The sequence below is a fragment of the Girardinichthys multiradiatus genome, chromosome 17 (genome assembly GCF_021462225.1).
Source record: "Girardinichthys multiradiatus isolate DD_20200921_A chromosome 17, DD_fGirMul_XY1, whole genome shotgun sequence".
NCBI classification, from domain to species: Eukaryota; Metazoa; Chordata; class Actinopteri; order Cyprinodontiformes; family Goodeidae; genus Girardinichthys; species Girardinichthys multiradiatus.
The window spans coordinates 1431945-1451845 of NC_061809.1; the positions used below are offsets into that span (position 1 = coordinate 1431945).

The 19901-nt window shown below is 42.9% G+C and overlaps 1 protein-coding gene and 1 long non-coding RNA gene across 2 annotated transcripts in view; both read left to right on the forward strand.

Moving 5' to 3' along the window:
- The window catches only part of camk1da (calcium/calmodulin-dependent protein kinase 1Da), a 111271-nt gene that overhangs the window by 62749 nt on the left and 28621 nt on the right, over positions 1–19901 (forward strand). The window contains exon 3 of the mRNA XM_047389235.1: positions 3679–3753. Coding sequence (XP_047245191.1) covers positions 3679–3753 — 75 coding nt within the window. The remainder of the gene's footprint in view (positions 1–3678; positions 3754–19901) is intronic.
- Positions 12161–12868, forward strand: LOC124882723. Its single transcript, XR_007041975.1, has 3 exons — positions 12161–12296; positions 12462–12527; positions 12728–12868. It is a non-coding gene; the product is annotated as an uncharacterized LOC124882723 (long non-coding RNA).

Sequence of the window (19901 nt, forward strand, 5' to 3'; positions counted from 1 at the left end):
AGACATGACTGCTTCAATGCGGCGTGGCATGGAGGCAATCAGCCTGTGGCACTGCTGAGGTCTTATGGAGGCCCAGGATGCTTCGATAGCGGCCTTTAGCTCATCCAGAGTGTTGGGTCTTGAGTCTCTCAACGTTCTCTTCACAATATCCCACAGATTCTCTATGGGGTTCAGGTCAGGAGAGTTGGCAGGCCAATTGAGCACAGTGATACCATGGTCAGTAAACCATTTACCAGTGGTTTTGGCACTGTGAGCAGGTGCCAGGTCGTGCTGAAAAAGGAAATCTTCATCTCCATAAAGCTTTTCAGCAGATGGAAGCATGAAGTGCTCCAAAATCTCCTGATAGCTAGCTGCATTGACCCTGCCCTTGATAAAACACAGTGGACCAACACCAGCAGCTGACACGGCACCCCAGACCATCACTGACTGTGGGTACTTGACACTGGACTTCTGGCATTTTGGCATTTCCTTCTCCCCAGTCTTCCTCCAGACTCTGGCACCTTGATTTCCGAATGACATGCAGAATTTGCTTTCATCCGAAAAAAGTACTTTGGACCACTGAGCAACAGTCCAGTGCTGCTTCTCTGTAGCCCAGGTCAGGCGCTTCTGCCGCTGTTTCTGGTTCAAAAGTGGCTTGACCTGGGGAATGCGGCACCTGTAGCCCATTTCCTGCACACGCCTGTGCACGGTGGCTCTGGATGTTTCTACTCCAGACTCAGTCCACTGCTTCCGCAGGTCCCCCAAGGTCTGGAATCGGCCCTTCTCCACAATCTTCCTCAGGGTCCGGTCACCTCTTCTCGTTGTGCAGCGTTTTCTGCCACACTTTTTCCTTCCCACAGACTTCCCACTGAGGTGCCTTGATACAGCACTCTGGGAACAGCCTATTTGTTCAGAAATGTCTTTCTGTGTCTTACCCTCTTGCTTGAGGGTGTCAATAGTGGTCTTCTGGACAGCAGTCAGGTCGGCAGTCTTACCCATGATTGGGGTTTTGAGTGATGAACCAGGCTGGGAGTTTTAAAGGCCTCAGGAATCATTTGCAGGTGTTTAGAGTTAACTCGTTGATTCAGATGATTAGGTTCATAGCTCGTTTAGAGACCCTTTTAATGATATGCTATGATATGGGTTTTCATGAGCTGTATGCCACAATCATCCGTATTAAGACAATAAAAGACCTGAAATATTTCAGTTAGTGTGCAATGAATCTAAAATATATGAATGTTAAATTTTCATCATTACATTATGGAAAATAATTAACTTTATCACAATATGCTAATATTTTGAGAAGGACCTGTAGTTCCAAACTCAGCTGCCCGTATCATCTCCAGAACCCCTTCCTTCCATCATATCACTCCTGTTCTGTCAGAGCTCCACTGGCTCCCCATCAAGTTCCGTATAGACTTTGAAATCATTCTTCTCACTTTCAAGGTTGTCCATAATCCCGCTCCACCTTATCTATCCTCCCATCTTCTCAACGTTGCTACTCCCTCTCGCACTCTCAGATCGTCCTCCTCTATTCACCTGATTGCTCCCTCTGCCCGTCTCGCCACCATGGGGGGTAGAGCTTTCAGCCACTCTGCTCCTCGGTTCTGGAACATAAATTCACTTTCACAATTCTAATTTTCACTAAAGACTCACTTGCTTAGGACTGCCTTCTGCATTTGATTATTTCGCACTGTTACATTTTAAATGCCTAATTGCTGTGTTTTTATTTTATTTTTATTTGTTCTTTTTTTTAATGTTGATTTGTATTCATTGTAAGGTGACCCTGAGTGCCAGAAAGGTGCCTTTTAAATAAAATGTATTATTATTATTATTATTACCTCCAGGACTTGATTGTAGCTAAGTGGAGGACAATGGATGGATGTATTGTGTGAGGAAAATGTGTTATCTACATTTGTCCAGCATGTACCAAAATGACACATGTTATAGTATCTAATTCCTGGTGGGAAATTTCCCAAAATATCTGTCAGAGATTTGCCGCCAGGGGATTGGACTTTGAAACCAATGAGTCCTTTATTGGATGAATACCAGGGGTTTAGTTGATCCAAAATTATGAGTTTGAGTTCATTCAAACTAAGACGATCCCTGTGCATTTGGATGTGGTAATCATTCAGAGGTCATGATGCACTTTAGTCATTTGTGCTGAGGATGTAGAGAATGAGATCTCAGAACAGCCTAAATGATCCATCCTAATGAGGGAAATAGAGCGAGGTTACTGGAATCAAACAAATCGTTTAGAGGTAGAGTTTAAGTGGATTTCTAAGGAGATTTCATGGTCGTGTGTTGGTCTGATTCAATTGTCAGTGGGTTTCTTGTTAAGCTAGAATCAGGATGTGGGATTTCCACACCCATCTGAGATATCCTGAGAAGAAAGGAAGTGAAAAGCCTTAAAAGGCTGCAACTACCCAATTGGAACAAAATAGTTAAACATTTGTAGAAGCTATTTTTGGAAGTCTTTCCATGCAAACTTCTTAACTTTCTTAACTCAGTAGAAATAGAAACCAGGTAAAAACCCCTCGATGTGCTGCCATAGCTGTTGCAGAAATCCATGAATGAGAGCAGCTCACTGCAGCGCAAACCCTGAAATGTACGAGATGCTTTTTGTGAATGCACCCTGACTCTGGGTCTGCCATTACACCCAGACTGTTGTCTGCCAGCTCCTCATTATCCCAGGCAGGGCTTAAACCCACATTATCCCTTTTCAACTTGCACTCGTGTCCGTGTGTGTGCATGCGTGTGTGTGTGTGTTTGTGTGTGAGTCATGTTTTAGCGCCGTGGCTCATCGCTCGGTTGCCGTCACAGAGATCATACACCCTGTAATGAGTATTAGATACCTCACCTGAGCATCTGCTCTGTATTTCTGTGTTTGCGTGTCATACCTGGGGGAATTACCTCTATTTACAATGCAGAAGATGATCAACTGCACGCCCACATCAATTCAATTCTGATTTTACAAGCCTTAAGCTGTAAGGGTAGTGAGCGTGCACCTACACGCACACACAAACACACACCACACATACACAGTTGTTTGAAACACCCTCATCATGCTGCTGTAACCATGGAGAGGTAAGAGGAGAAGCAAAAGAGATGAATGGAAGGAGTGATGGGAGAAAACAGGGAGGTTTAAGGGAATTAATCTGGGATGAAAAGATTTTTTATTCAAATTTGAAAGTACGTGAAAGCAGGTGAAAAATGATTTCAGCTTGATACAAGATTATTTACCTTTTAAGTCTGCTTTTCTAAAATAAAAAAAACATTGGTGAGATTGGTTCTACTTGAGTTACCACTATCTCATCAAGGCTTTCAGTTCATCATTTAGTTTAATGATCTACACGTTCTTTATTCCTCTCAACCAACAGAATAGGGGGTTTAATTTTGGGGGGAAAGGAGGGTGGGGGGTTTGGCATGGGTGTACATTCCATCAGTCTCCGTTGTTTTAGTTTTTTTTGTACACTTAGTTTTATAAACCTGGTAAAGACCCAATCATTTTTATGATGCTTATGTTTGTAAAACTTTAGAATGGAAAGAGGTTGTGTTTTTCTTTTTGAGATGACCTAAAACGTGACTTAATTCGAAAGCAACATTTAAACTGCTCAGCAACAACCATAAGGAGTACAAGTCAAGGAATGAAACATAAGAAATGAAAAGCTTTACTATTGGGTTGTCTTTGCTTTGCAGAATCAAGCATGAAAACATCGTGGCTTTGGAGGACATCCATGAGAGTCCGGACCACCTCTACCTGATCATGCAGCTGTGAGTTAATCTTCATCCTTATTTTGGTGTGTGTATTCATGGGAGACCATGTAATCAGTTGATCTGTAGTGGTGGAACTCTACTAAAGGGTTATTCCACCACTATTCATTATTCCCTCCGCCAAGGAGGTTATGTTTTCAGTTGAGTCTGTCTGTTTGTGTGTGTGTGTGTGTGTGTGTGTGTGTGTGTGTGTGTGTGTGTGTGTGTGTGTGTTCCTGTCTTGGCATCACATTGAGAACCATTTTCCTGATTTCACCATCAAATTGAGGACCGTTTGTACCAAAGTGAGGACATTTTGCTGGTCCTCACGACCTATTTTGCTAACAGTTAGGTTTAGGACTAAGGTGTGAATTGAGTTTAGGTTAAGGTTAGGGTGAGGCATGAACTGGTAATGGTTAGGTTTAGGGTTATTGTCAGGGTTAGGGCATAGGAAGGGTTGAAAATGACTGAAAATCAATGGAAGTCAATGGGAGTCAACAGATGGTCCTCACTACATATAGCAAAACAAGAGTGTGTGTGTGTGTGTGTGGCCCAAGGAAGATTTTTTTTTTCTATTGTGTCAGTGACCTTACGTTAGACAGTGGAGGTAGGCAGTCTCTGACAGTCTTGTTGTTTCTGTCATGATTGAAGCTTCTTAGCCTTCCATGCTTTTTTCCTTTTGCATTTATGATGAGGAACATCATTTTGGTTGCAAGCTTGTCCCAGTTGTGATGTACTGTGAATGTTAGATATTTAGAAATGTGTTATTTTAACCACAAGGCCTGCTTTGACGCTCATCAACACTAGAAGATCAAATTTGGTTCTGGTAAGCTCTCCCACCCTTCTTTGCAAGGTTTGAGCTGCTTACTTAAAAGTAGGAATTACTTTGGAGGTTTGGCATTGATGCTGGGAACAGTCCCGTTGAGTTTAGGTGAAAGTCACAGCTGTGGATTATGCAACAGTCATTGTCAGCGGATTATCTGTACTGCCACAACATTTTTGGGTTGTGTTATGCTTACTCCATCTTTGATCAAACTACAGAAAACTGAGAAGTCCGTACTTACAATAATGGACACCGATCATACCACGCTTCAATACTGTAGCATACTTGAACCGCCACCATAACGTGGTGGAGGGGTTTGAGTGCTCGAATGATTCTAGAGGCTTTGTTGTCTGGGGCTTAAATGCCTCTGGTAGGGTCTCCCATGGCAAACAGGCTCTAGGTGACGAGTCAGACAAAAAGCGGTTCAAGAACCCCTCATGAGAACTACGAAATCGAGGCACGTGACGTCGCCCGGTATGGCAGAGCCGGGGTCCCACCCTGGAGCCAGGCCTTGGGTCGGGACTCGTTGGAGAGTGCCTGGTGGCTGTGTTGCTCCTCGCGGCACCGGCCGGGCCAAGCCCGAACGAGAGACGCGAGACCATCCCCCAGTGGGCCCACCACCTGCAGGGGGAACCGTGAGAGACCGGTGCAAAGAGGATTCGGCGGCGGACAAAGGTGGAAACCTTGGCGGCCCGATCCCTTGATGCTTAGGCTGGCTCTAGGGACGTGGAATGTCACTTCGCTGGGGGGGGAAGGAGCCTGAGCTTGTGCGGGAGGACAAGAGATATCAAATAGAAATAGTCGGGCTTGCCTCCACGCACTGCGTGGGCTCTGGGACCAATCTCCTCGAGAGGGGCTGGACTCTCTTCTACTCTGGAGTGGCCCACAGGGAGAGGTGGCGGGCTGGGGTGGGTTTGCTTGTCGCCCCCCAGCTCAGCCGTCTAGTGTTGGGGTTTACCCCAGTGGATGAGAGGGTCGCTGCGCCTTCGGGTTGGGGAGAGGTCTCTGACTATCATTTCACCCTACAGGCCGAGTGGTAGTGCGGAGTACCCAGCCTTCTTGGCGTCCCTGTCGGGGTAGCTAGATAGTGCCCCTCCCGGGGACTCCATTATTCTGCTGGGGGACTTCAACGCCCACGTGGGAAACGATAGTGACACCTGGAGAGGGGTGATCGGGAGGAATGGCCTCCCCGATCTGAATCCGAACGATGTTTTGTTATTGGACTTCTGTGCTAGTCACGGATTGTCCATAATGAACACCATGTTCAAACATAAGGGTGTCCATCAGTGCACTTGGCACCAGGACACCCTAGGCAGGAGGTCAATGATCGGCTTTGTTGTCGTATCATCAGACCTTCGGCCACATGTTTTGGACACTCGGGTGAAGAGAGGGGCTGAGCTATCCACTGATCACCACCTGGTGGTGAGTTGGATCCGCTGGGGGAGGGGAAAGCCAGACAGACTTGGCAGGCCCAAGCGCATAGTGAGGGTCTGCTGGGAACATTTGGCGGACCCCTTGGCCAGGGATGTGTTCAACTCTCACCTCCGGGAGAGCTTTGACCAGATTCTGAGGAATGTTGGAGACATAGAGTCCGAGTGGACCATGTTCTCCGCATCTATTGTCGATGCTGCCGTCCGTAGCTGCGGCCATAAGGTCTACGATGCCTGTCACGGCGGCATTCCCCGAACCCGGTGGTGGACACCAGCAGTAAGGCTGCCACAGTAATGGGGGCGATGTGCCAGTCCATTGTGGTCTACGTTCCTAACCTCACCTATGGCCATAAACTTTGGGTCATGACCAAAAGAACGAGATCCCGGATACAAGCGGCTGAAATGAGCTTCCTCCACAAGGTGGCCGGGCACTCGAGAGGAGCCAGTTGAGGTGGCTCGGGCATCTATACCAGACGCCTTCCTCGGGAGGTGTTACTGGCACGTCCCACCGGGAGGAGGCCCAGGGGACTGCCCAGGACACGCTGGAGGGACTATGTCTCTCGGCTGTGGGAACGCCTTGGGCTCCCGCTGGAGGAGGTGTCTGGGGAGAGGGACGTCTGGGCATCTCTGCTGAGTCTGCTGCCCCTGCGACCCGGTCCCAGATAAAGCGGAAGACGACGAGTGACGAGTGAGTGACTGTAAAGTGTTTACTCAGAAAAAGACATCATAATCTGTATTGTGAAATACATTGGGCCTGATCTTCAAAACCGTACGCCTGTAAGACTGTTTGCGTCAGCAAAGTTGATCTACAAACAAGGTGGTAATCGGATTGCATGTGCAAAATCAGTGGAACTGCGGGCGCAATCTTTTTAGCGTGTCTGCCTTCATTAATATGCAAAACATATTATAATGATCCAACCTTCATGGGAGAAGGCTATGCAAATGTGATCGCTTACCAACTGCAACGCGATTTTCAAAGCCTGAAACTGTTTGCAGGTCCAATTTTTGCATGTGGATTTAGCGAGGTTGAAATGCAGGTGCTAACTGAGCCACAAAACTGTCTGTTGTCATTTTGGCCAGAAGGAGGCATAGATAGAATGACAGAAGACAGGGAGAGAGAATCTTCTGTACATGTGTCAACAGATATGGGTTGTCAAAAATAAAAATATTAAAAATAGATGAGAATAGAGGGTCAAGTGCACTGATGAACACCCTTATGCTTGAACATGGTGTTCGTTATGGACAATCTGTGACTAGCACAGAAGTGCAATAACAAAACATCACTTTGGATATATGTCGGGGAGGGCATTCCTCCCGATCACGCCTCTCCAGGTGTCACTGTCGTTTCCCAAGTGGGCGTTGAAGTCCCCCAGCAGAACAATGGAGTCCCCGGAGGGGCACTATCCAGCATCCTCGACAGGGATGCCAAGAAGGCCGGGTACTCCGCACTACCGCTCGGCATATACGCCAAAACGACAGTCAGGAGTACTTCGAGGATCTCCTCAATCCTATCGTCACGCATTCCATGGTGGAAGCAGAGGTGGGGACTCAGGGTTGGACTCTTTCATCACCCAGGCTGAAGTCACAGAGGTGGTTAAAAAGCTCCATGGTGGCAGGGGTTCAGGGGTGGATGAGATCCTCCCTGAGTACCTCATGTTTTTGGATGTTGTGGGGCTGTCATGGTTGACGCGCCTCTTCAACATTGCATGGTCGGGGACAGTGCCTCTGGACTGGCAGACTGGGGTGGTGGTCCCCATTCATAAGAAGGGTGACCGGAGGGTGTGTTCCAACTATAAGGGGATCACACTCCTCAGCCTCCCTGGTAAGGCCTACGCCAGGGTATTGGAGAGGAGATAGTCAAACCTCGACTTCAGGAGGAGCAGTGTGGTTTTCGTACCGGCCGTGGAACACTGGACCAGCTCTATACCTTCTGCAGGGTACTCGGGGGTAATGGCAGATTGCCCAACCAGTCCACATGTGTTTTGTAGACCTGGAGAAGGCATTCGACTGTGTCCCTCGTGGTGCCCTATGGGGGGTGCTCCAGGAGTATGGAGTCAGGGGCCCTTTGTTAGGGGCTATCCGGTCTGTGTACAAGCAGAGCAGGAGTTTGGTCTGCATTGCCGGCACTGTCGGATCTGTTCCCGGTGCATGTTGGACTCCGGCAGGCCTGTCCTTTGTCACCGGTCCTGTCCATAACTTTTATGATTTTTAGGCGCAGCCAGGTGCCGGAGGTGGTCTGGTTTGGGGACCAGTGGATTTCGTCTCTTCTTTTTGCAGATGATGTGGTACTGCTGGCCCCCTCTAGCCAAGACCTACAGCATGCGCTGGGGCGGTTCGCAGCTGAGTGTGAAGCAGCTGCGATGAAAATCAGCTCCTCCAAGTCCGAGGCCATGGTACTCGACCGGGAAAGGGTGGCTTGTCCTCTTCAGGTTGGAGAGGAGTTCCTGCCTCAAGTGGAGGAGTTCAAGTGTCTTGGGGTCTTGTTCATAAATGAGGGGAGAATGGAGTGGGAGATCGACTGATGGATCAGTGCGGCTGCTGCAGTAATGGGGGCACTGTGCCGGTCCGTTGTGGTGAAGAGAGAGCTGAGCCGAAAAGCAAAGCTCTCCACTTACCAGTCGGTCTACGTTCCTACCCTCACCTATGGCCATGAACTTTGAGTCATGACCGATAGAACGAGATCCCGAATATAAGCGGCTGAGGTGAGCTTCCTCCGTAGGGTTGCCGGGCACTCCCTTAGAGATAGGGTTAGGAGCTTGGCCATCCGGGAGGGGCTCGGAGTAGAGCCGCTGCTCCTCCGCATCGAGAGGAGCCAGTTAAGGTGGCTCGGGCATCTATACCAGATGCCATCTGGATGCCTTCCTCGGGAGGTGTTCCAGGCACGTCCCACCGGGAGGAGGCCCAGGGGACGACCCAGGCGAGCTGGAGGGACTATGTCTCTCGGCTGGCCTGGGAACGCCTTGGGCTCCCCCCGGACGAGCTGGAGAAAGTGTCTGCCGCCCCTGTGACCCGGTCCTGGATGAAGCGGAAGATGACGAGTATGAGAATAAAGGGTTTTATGTAGGACTATCTATGCTCTGATTTAGAGCCAATCCCAAACAAAATCCATGGTATTTCTCCCACGGTAAAACTCCTTGCAACACTTCATTCAACATCATTCCAGCGTAACATCGCTGTCAGTGATCATCTGCTGAACGAGCAAAAACCTGATCATGGCAAAATGCGCACATAACTGATCAAGCGCGCACAGCCTGTAATTGCATATCATGCAAAAGACCCACTGTGCTTTGATGTTGATAATATAATTAATAGGAAAGAACTAAAGACATTATAAGGCAGATTAAAGTCTTCATTTGCAAACTGGATGGTAATATCACTTCTTAGCAGGTGAAAAATTATCATTTTAAGGCAGCCTTTCCATGTGGTGAGAAAGACATTGCATTATTGACAGTAATCTCATGTCCTTGCAGGGCAATCGGAGCTGGATCAGTTTGATTACATTGTTTAAGTGTTAAAATATGCCAGGCGAGGGTTTTGTTTATGCAGTAAAAAATGATTTTGTGTCACCAAAAAACTATTTAAACAGTCAAACACGTTGTATATCGTTAAAATATTGGCAAAACAAAAAAAAGTAAATTAGTAAAATCATTGAAAAATAATTTATTTTTATGTACATAAATATTCGATTTTTTGCAGAACAGTTATGTGACGCTATGTTTTAAAATTAGCAAAGCTATAACATACAGATTGCCAACTGCCACAACAATCTATATTTATGTTGCTAATATTATGTTCAGGCTTAAATATTGTCTCAAATAAACAACTGAACCCGGTGAGTCTCTGAAAAGAAATAAAATATCAAGGGAGACAAATTAATTAACAGACATTTTTATCTTTTATATTATTAATATTGATTTGCCAATTTGTTGTGAGTTACATTGAGCAAGATAAGAGAAGTAATCTTGTCATTGCAGATGACAAACCTGTTGTGAGTAGCAAAACAAAAGTTAACTAACTTTAATAGTCCAGAAATGCAAGGGCCAAACAGTATGGAAGGAAAAAATCAGCGACTGGATCATTTATGCAGCGTAACAATCCCTGCATATTTCTAGCAACACAGCAGAGGATTTCTTTGCTTTTCCTTTAGTTCCAGCCTATGGCACGCACAATTTCCTCATTTTAATAGGGCGGTATGCACCTGTTATGCTATACATTGCATGCACAATCTTTGAAAATCGCACACAACACACCCACTTATTGCACATGAAATGTATTTATAGTACAGGCAAATTACCAACCGCCATTTGGGATCTTTGAAGATTAGGCCCAGTGTGTCTTAAATCATCTCAGAGTGAGTGACAGGTTATTGCATGTAATAGGTGTGACCATAAGTGAATTTTTATTAGCTAACACTATAAATGAACATTTTTTATTTCTTACATCGTTCAAATGATCTTTGATTTAAAACTTGCTCCTTTAATTGGCCACAGAAGGGAATCCCTCATTTCCCCCCTTTAACAGCTCTGATCTGTAATCAGCTGATCGAACACAAAAACAAAGTCTGAATTTGTTACTAATAATTTCATTTATATAATGAACTGTCACCATTTTTCTTTCTATAAATAAATCAACCAATGGCATGTACTGTGAGGCACTCTTTTGACTTTAGTAAAAAATCAGATGAAGGTTAGTAACATATTCTGTAATGCATAAATGGAAATAAATTGTAATTCCTTTATTTGCTATTGGATCAAAACTTCTACTTCAATAAAGGAACCTGCAGCACTTGTTTCTTTTTGAGGTGTTGTAGTCCTTAGAAAACAAAACACAGAACTGATCAAAATTGGAATCATCAGATCAGAAAACCAGAAATCAATATTTTCTCAGAAATGTCTGATTGGTGCATCTATTTGCCACCGAATAGGTGGATTTGGTAGCTCTTCTTCAGGATAAAATCATATCACATTGTCAACATTAGGATCCAAAGTACACATAGATGTTTAACAAATGTTTTAAGGTTTAACTTACATTAATAATCAGTTGTAATTTATTTCACTAACAGACAGTGTTTTGTCCAGCTTGGTGTAGGTTAGAATGCATGACACCTACGGCAACCCTGATAATGTGTGCAACTCAAAGCCCAGTAGGCAACTAAGACATTTGCAGGTCAGAAGTCACTGTGGTTAGGATGTGGTTAAGATACAGCTTTGGAGAGGACAGCTTTGACTTTTACCCCAAGCTCCCCTTCAGTGGGGAACTTGTTACAATGGAAAAAAGACTAAAAGGTAGCTATGTCCAGTATTAGCTAGATATCGGAGAATACAACATAGGAAAGAGTAAAACTTAAGGAGATAATAGGAAGGCTGAACCTATTGTAATACGGTAACACGGACTGGCCAACCTTAAAAAAAAATTTAAAAAAGATGCTCATTGTTTTGAGGGTGTTGCTTAGGAGTATTCAGGTTGTTTAAAAATATCTTTCATTCCTTTAAAAAATCCAGATTGTGAATGCTGGAGCTTAAAGTAAAAGCTTGAGAGAAGCTGAGACCAACGATGATGGTTATTGTCTAGAACCCCATTCTCAAAAATCCCCAAATCTTAGTATTCTATGTGAACCGATCGTTTACACAGCAAATGGAGTGCTCTTCCTATATAACACACAGAAGTAAAAACATGTTAAGTGTTTCCAGTCAGAGTTTCTCTGATGTTAAAGTAAATTAAGGAGCTTACTCTTAATTCATTTTGGGGTTCTCACAAGAACATTATTAGTGATGCACCACTTCCTAACCCGATTTTCCTTTGTAGATAGTGACCAATACGGTGTCCAAATTCAGGGGCCGCATCCTTCTATGGTATTTCATATCAGTGTATTTTATTTTCAGTGTTATATGTTTTATATCTATGAACATAATGAACACAGTTATTTTTAACATTTTTAATGGCTGATTAAGGAACTAGATTAAAATGAAAGTTAATAAAACAAGAACATTTTTAACAAAACAAAATTATAAACTGGTATAACTGTAGGAGTTCCTCAAGGATCAAAGAAACAAAACATTAAACACACAAAACAAAACAGAACAAATATTCTAGATCCATTTTTACAGCTTCACGGCTCTGCTCCTCACACTGCCATGGTTGCTAAGTGACAGAAGTTAACGTTGAGGTAAGGGTGGGAACACCTGATGAAGGCTAGTCCAATTTCACAGCCGCTAACTTCTGGCTTTCACGGTATTCATGGCCTCCGAAGGACCCGGTCTACATTGACTGGAGTGGATACATCTCCTGAATTTGGACACAGCTTGAGTTTTGTATGAATAAACATGGTTTACAGAGATGCCATTTCACTTTTCACAACAGTTTCCTGTTGCTTAGATAGAAGACAGCATCTATTTTCTCTCTTTTCAAATAACCTCAAGTGTGGCTTTTTTGAGATTGGTTTGCTGCTGATTAAATTCAAAATTTTTCCCTCACAGTTTCATCGGATAATTTCCGCTAAAATACCAGCTGCGTCTTTCAAACAAAGACTAAGGATGACAGAGGTTTGTGAGACTTAGATTAAGGTGCAAATCAAGCGTTTTGTAGAGCTCCTGCAGCATACTGTTACATCACCTGAAATCCTTCACTTGACGAGTCTCCAAAGGTTGTGACTTTAGTTAAGCTGTTTAGCTTCAATGTTAAAACCAGTTAACTGAGTATTTCCGTTTCTAATGCGGGGACTTCCACCTGTTCCTCTTTCCAGCACCTCTTGGCTTGTGATAGAGCGCAACGGGGCCCATGCAGTTTCCATCAGAACATCAAGTGACGTATGGCTGGACAACAGGACATTCTGGATTGTTAGTTGATCATTATTGTTTCTCTGTCAGCTGTTAATGAATGACTGATTCTCTTGGGTCAATCCCTACTCCGTCTTTTTTTAATAACTAGCGTTGACTGAAGCATTCTTCTTAACAATTCTTCTAAATGGGTGCAGATTTAACAACAGGACTACTTATTTCCACAAACGCTGCTGAAAACCATCATCCAAAAAGGTGGATCACATATTTGTGCTGATGTTGCTGCATTGAAACCTGAGACATCAATAAATGTTTGTCACATAGCACTAACAGGAAACACATCCCAGTATCAGAGAGAGAATCAGGGTGGTACATGTTCTGATCCGGATGCTTCTGCTAACAAGTTTTAAAGTACTGTAGTTTGACAGTTGGAGACAGAGAGCGGATCTGTGAAGACCCCTTCCTGCTTGCTCATTTGCCCCTCACACTCTTCTCCATTTCTGCATCTTCTTTCCTCTCTCCTCTCCCACCATCTGCTTCTTTCACTTCATTGCTTCTCTCTTTCCTTTTTTTCTCACACCTTATTTCCATTGCTATCAACTCTTTCTTTCCTCTGGCTCACTTCCATTTCTTTATTACTTTCCATGTTCATTTTTGTCCCCAGTTACCATCTGTTAATGGAACACAGGTTAGTTTCCATAGTTACAGGGCCAAAGGTAAGCAGTGCTTATTGACGCTGCAGAATAGCTTTGAAACCTGCATCTGCTGGAATTTTATTTTTTGCTTTAAATGTGAACAGGCACCATTTCAGGCCACAAGGGGGAAACAGGGAAATGGATGAATGCTGCAAAGATGTTTTGTACTCTCCAGATATGAATGAAATTTACACTGCAGCAATGCAATGAAATTAAATATGACAATATGAGCAAATTCAAAGATGTGACTCTTATAGCCCCTTTTGAAATTAAGGCACATTTTTCTCAGATGTTTTTACAGAGGGTGTTTCACAGAAATGTGAAGTTAAGAGTTAATTCCCTCTAAATACATATTTTATGTTGACCTGTTAAAAAACTCTTCATATAAATTCTATAATGTAATATTTTTATTGTGATGGGCTTGTGTTGGTGCTGCTGCCAGACGATTAAATTGATATATTAGTTTACGGTCAATATGCAAATTTGAGATCCATCCCTTACACATTTTCTAAGCCAATTCCATTATTTTGTAACGACCTGACCTGGCAGTACCACATCTGGCCTCTTGTGGTTTCTTTTTAAGACCTACAATTAACATTAAGTAAAAAAGGCATTTATTTCTTTTTTAACTGCTGACTAAAAATAAAAAATTGCACTCTTAATAATTAAACATTTATAACATGCCCTCAAAAGCTACTTAAAGGGTATTTGTACTCAAAATATCCAACTGAAAAACACTCACCTTTGTAAACTAGCATAGATCCTGAAACTGTCACTCTGTTGCATCCCTGCTTTGCGTTTAAATGGCTTTAACTAAACAGCTCTCCAGCATTTCATTGCACCAGATGCTGTAGCATATAAATTATAACCTGTAGCTAAACGTGGCTGTTCCATTTTGTTTTGGACAAACATTCCATAGAATGGAAGTTGCAACTCCGAGACACCATATATACTGCACAACGATGCCACTGGAGTGATGTTGATGGAAGTGCTCCTGAAATGTCACAGCAATGACCCAATGATATCATTGCTTAATATAATGCTATCCTATGCATATGCTCTCTCTACACTGATGAAGATTCAGCACGGGATTCTGAATGCTTGATATCCAACAGAAGGTTGGCAAAACCTACTTCCGGTTTCATTATGAAACCACTAGGGGGCACCTATAGACTGCTTATAGATCATAGCCCCAGATGGTCAGGCAACCATTAAGTATAGCGAAATATAAAAAAAAAACAAAATGGGACTTAGACATTACAGCAAAAATAACTTACTATGTCTGACCTGCTGCTGTAGCACATTGAACATTTTACCCCATTCATCCCATTACACAAACTGTAATCGATGGTGCCTCATCATACGTGACATATATTTTATAGACCTTACAGCACTTGATGTTTCATGAAATATGCCTAGATCCTTAATGTTGAGACCAACATAAAACTGGAGTTTAGATAGGCAACATGCCCGGCATGAAAAGAAACAGTGTGACAGTGTTTTTATCTCTTTTTGGACATCTCAAAAGATAAAAATGCACCATGTCACAAGAGTTTCTTTCTTTTCAGACTTTTCTTAAATTAATTAAAGCTTTGTGTAATTCAATATTTTTTAATGAAAAAGCTCTAAATTTTCTGTCACATGTGTTAGATGGTTAAATTATTTATTTCGTTCTAGCTACACATTTTAATTTAAGGAGCCTTCTTGATGTAATCAATCATTAATTATATATACCATTAACAGAGGCAATGTTACCCACCTGTTTAACTTAGAGTAGTTACTGTGGCAGTTAGACAGATAGAATTTTCCTATTTTATTTAAGCAAAGACAAAATGATTTAGCTTTGAATCTTGTTTTATTAGTAATCCACTAATTAGTATCACGAATTGGTATATGTATCACTATTCTTTATTCTTCCAGTTGTAACTAAAATTTTTGAGACTGAGAATCTTGTTGTTGGCTAACTTTGTTGCTTCAGTTTTTATGGTGGCAATTTGTATAAAGTACAGATTGCTATGAAGAGTCCTTAACTAAAATGCAATTAACTGCAACGGTAATAAAATGAAATGAAAAATACTTTAATCATGAAAACTTTTTTGTAACTGTGTTTAAGTCCCGCCACTAATTGACAGTAAACTAATGGGGAACTGTTAATGAAGACCAGGCATCTCGTATCGCTCTGTCATTCTGATGAAGTTAAAAGGGCAGAATGATTGCTTTAAAATAGTTGGTAAAATCATTCTTCTTTTGTCAACCATGGTTACCTTTAACGAAGCATGTGCTGTCATCACCTCTTAGGATCCTTTCATAGGATTTCACCAAAAGCAACCTTTTATCAAATCATCAAGAACTTCCAGGAGAGATGTTCAGCTGTTGTGAAGAAATCTTCAGGGCACTCAAAAAAGTGAAGGAATTTCTGCAGGGTACTTATCTGGGATTTGCCAATTGAGATGCTCAGTGACCAGGGTGCCGTTAGCAATACCAGCTAATCCATGAATTTCTCTGCATTTTGTAATATCAAACAGTGGAGCAATAAATTCACTAGAGTACTGAGTCTGTAGTATTATTTGGGTGAAAAATTGAAGACGATAACAATTTGTCTGGAGTGCAAGTATGAAAGTTAGTAAGCATGGGCTGGATACAGGTCTCAAAGGGTTATGATTTCAAACTCACAACAATTTTCTGTCATTGTTCCCATGGTTAAAAGTTCCCTTAATAAGATACCAAAGAACGTTCGGCACAGTGAAGTTTTCTCTCTTTATGGAGCATCATCTGAGAGACTCTTTGTGCATCTTGACTTGTTGATTAATTCTTGTAGTCAGTCATTTTCTACCGCTTATTCCATAGTGGGTCGCGGGGAAGCTGGTGCCTATCTCCAGCAGTCTATGGGCAGGAGGCAGGGTTCACCCTGGACAGGTCACCAGTCCATCGCAGGGCAACACACAAACAACCATGCACACACTCATTCATAAACATAAGGGCAATTTAGAGACCAATTAACCTAACAGGCATGTCTTTGGACTGTGGGAGGAAACAGGAGTACCCGGTGAGAACCCACGCATGCACAGGGAGAACATGCAAACTCCATGCAGAAAGAGTTGCACAGCTTATTTTATTCCATTACATGTTCATTTTATTTTACTCCAGTCATGTTCAAGCACCCTCATGCTGTATGCATAGACAGATATGCTGAAATGTAGAAGACAGAGTGAAAGAATCAGAGGAAAGTAGCAGGATTCAGCTGGTGTCAGTGCTGCAGTGGGCTTTTACTTTAATCATTACACTGTATTGTAGTTTCATTGCTATACAGCAGTTCAATCATGAGGCATTGTCTATCTTCTCTAATAAAAGATGGCAGCAAAACCGTGTCCCTAAGCTTCTGTAATTACTGCATCGGTTCTGATCTCTAAGTAATAAGTATCCTCATTTGTTATAATTATGTGCATTTGCAGAAATGTCAGACTGTCTATTTTCAACCTCCAGAAATCTCATTTAGAAACAAGGATTGTCGAATGTGTTCTGTGTAATTGCAGGACGGCAGATCAATGCAGACTTTCCTCTGCCGGCCTTCAACACGGCCTGTCTTATGTAACCCTGAGCTCAGGGAGGCAATCAGTCCGTGCTCCTATGGAAATCAATGCAACCCGTTGCAACTCAGACTTTAAATTAATGGGGAGAGGGGGAGTCTGGCTTTCAAAAAAATCCAGAAAAAAAGTTTTTCTAGTTACACAGCATCTTTGTCTGCTGTTTGGGTATAAGAAATTATTCATTTGCATGTTTGTTGCAAAACTAAGCTGTAAGTATAGCTTAAGCTATAAAGTCATTCCTTCAGAGACAGATCGTTTCATTTAAAGCTAACTTAAAGATAACTTAAAGATAACTTAAAGAGGGAAAATCTCAAAGAACAACTAGATTTGGTCAATAACAAATTAGTTATCAATATGTCATATTTCTTATTGCCAACTAATAGAAAGCCCCCTCCTGCCCCCCCATCTTTTCTTTGCTAATTTTGGCATAAGTGAAAGGAATGAAATTCCCCTATTCTACTATTAATCATTGCCCATTCTTTGTAAATTATGTTACAATATAAATATAATGATTTTCAATAGATTAAACTATAGGTCCAAGATTTTGTGACATAGAAAAAAAGTACTGTATTTAGATGAACGTTACGTGCCAGTATCAGATTCAGCTTTGTTGGCCAGAATTGTTTGCACAAAGAAGAAAATTTGACTTGGATATACACGCTCACAGCATACAGACATTAAATATAAATATACAGATTTTAAAGGGAAAAAAATATATTAAACAATATCACATATATGTGAATGTACATCCTCAAACGATCCACCATCATCCCGGTTCCCAAGAAACCCACCATTGTAGGATTAAATGACTACAGGCTTGTAGCCCTGACGTCTGTGGTCATGAAGTCCTTTGAGCGGCTGGTGTTGAAGCACCTGAAAGACATCACAGGCCCCCTGCTGGACCTCCTGCAATTTGCTTACCGAGCAAACAGGTCGGCAGATGATGCTGTTAACTTAGGTCTACACTTCATCCTGTGACACCTCGACCACCCAGGGACGTACGCCAGGATCCTGTTTGTAGACTTCAGCTCGGCCTTCAACACCATCATACCAGACATCCTCCACCAGAAGCTCACACAGCTCAACGTCCCAGCCTCCACCTGTCAGTGGATCAACAGCTTCCTGACAGACCGACAGCAGCAGGTGAGACTGGGGAGCATCTTCTCCCGATCCAGATCAATAAGTACTGGTGCCCCCCAGGGGTGTGTTCTATCCCCACTCTTCTTCTCTCTGTACACAAATGACTGCACCTCATCGAACTCGTCCGTGAAACTCCTTAAGTTTGCAGATGACACCACTGTCATTGGACTGATCCAGGACGGTGATGAGTCTGCATACAGACAGCAGATGGATCGGCTGGTACACTGGTGCGATCAGAACTACCTTGAACTGAACCCATTCAAGACTGTGGAAATGGTGGTGGACTTTCGGAGAACACCACCCCTATACACCCCCCTCACCATCCTCAACAACACTGTATCGGCCGTGGACCACTTCAGGTTCTTAGGAACCACCATCTCTGAGGACCTGAGATGGTCTTCACACATAGACACTGTTTGAAAGAAGGCCCAGCAGAGACTGTACTTCCTGAGGCAACTCAAGAAGTTCAACCTTCCACAAGAGCTGCTGGTCATCTTCTACACTGCCATCATTCAATCTGTCCTGTCTTCATCCATCTCAGTGTGGTTTGGCTCATCCACCAAACAGGACAGGTCCAGACTGCAACGAATAATCAGGACTACAGAGAGAATAATCAGGGCTGACCTTCCCTCCATCCAGGACTTATACAGGTCTAGGGTCAAGAAAAGAGCTGCCAAAATCTCTGTAGACCCCACACACCCTGCACATAAACTGTTTAGAGTTTTACCTTCAGGTGGCGCTACAGAGCACTGTTCACTAAAACCAGCCACCACAAAGACAGTTTCTTCCCCCAGGCTGTTTCTCTGATGAACATTCAATAGAGTACAGAACAACAGCATACAGATGTTGCAAATGCACCTTTTTATTAGATATGTGTATATTGTACATTGTAAATTTGTATATTCTGTAATGCAAAAACAGAACAAAAGAATAAAGTGTACCGGAGTCAAATTCCTTGTTTGTAAGCACGAACTTGGCAATAAAGCTGATTCTGATTCTGATTCTGATCCATTCAGGCAGGTTGTGACTGTGCAAATATGCTTATTTAGTTTTACTGTAGAGTAAGTGACTTCTCACGCTGTAAGGTGTTCATTTTGTCCATCGGAGAGGTAGTCTGGAGGAAGAAACTGTCTCTGTGGCAGCTGGTTTCTGGGAATAGTGCTCTGTAGATGTGTGGGGTCTGTAGAAATGTTAGGTGTCCTTTTCCTAACCCTAGACATGTACAGGCCCTGGATGGAGGGAAGGTCAGTCTTTCAGTCTTCTCTGTAGACCCGATTGTTCGTAGCAGTTTGACCCTGTCATGTTTTGTGGCCGAGTCAAGCCACACAGTGATGGACGAATACAAGACAGACTGAATAATGGCCATGTAAAACACTATTCTTTTCTATTCTAATCTTTCAAAACATCATAATCGCTTACTGGAAAATATTTTATTCCCATCTGTTAGCTCAGTTATCCAAAGTCCAAGCAGTAAAAGCCTAAATGAAGCCAAGTTATTGAAAGCTTTGCTTAATATCCCTCTAGCTGATTTATTAGGTTATATTTGTGTAGATTATAAGTGTAATACTGTTAAAACAACTAATGTGTGTAAATAACAGCTTCCATTGTACTGCTCTAACCTTGATCAAGGAAAGCAAAGGGGAACGATGTAAGTGCAGCAGTGGCTTATTTTTCCCTCTGAACTGCTGCAGCTCAATAGATCCAGCCAGAGACATGGC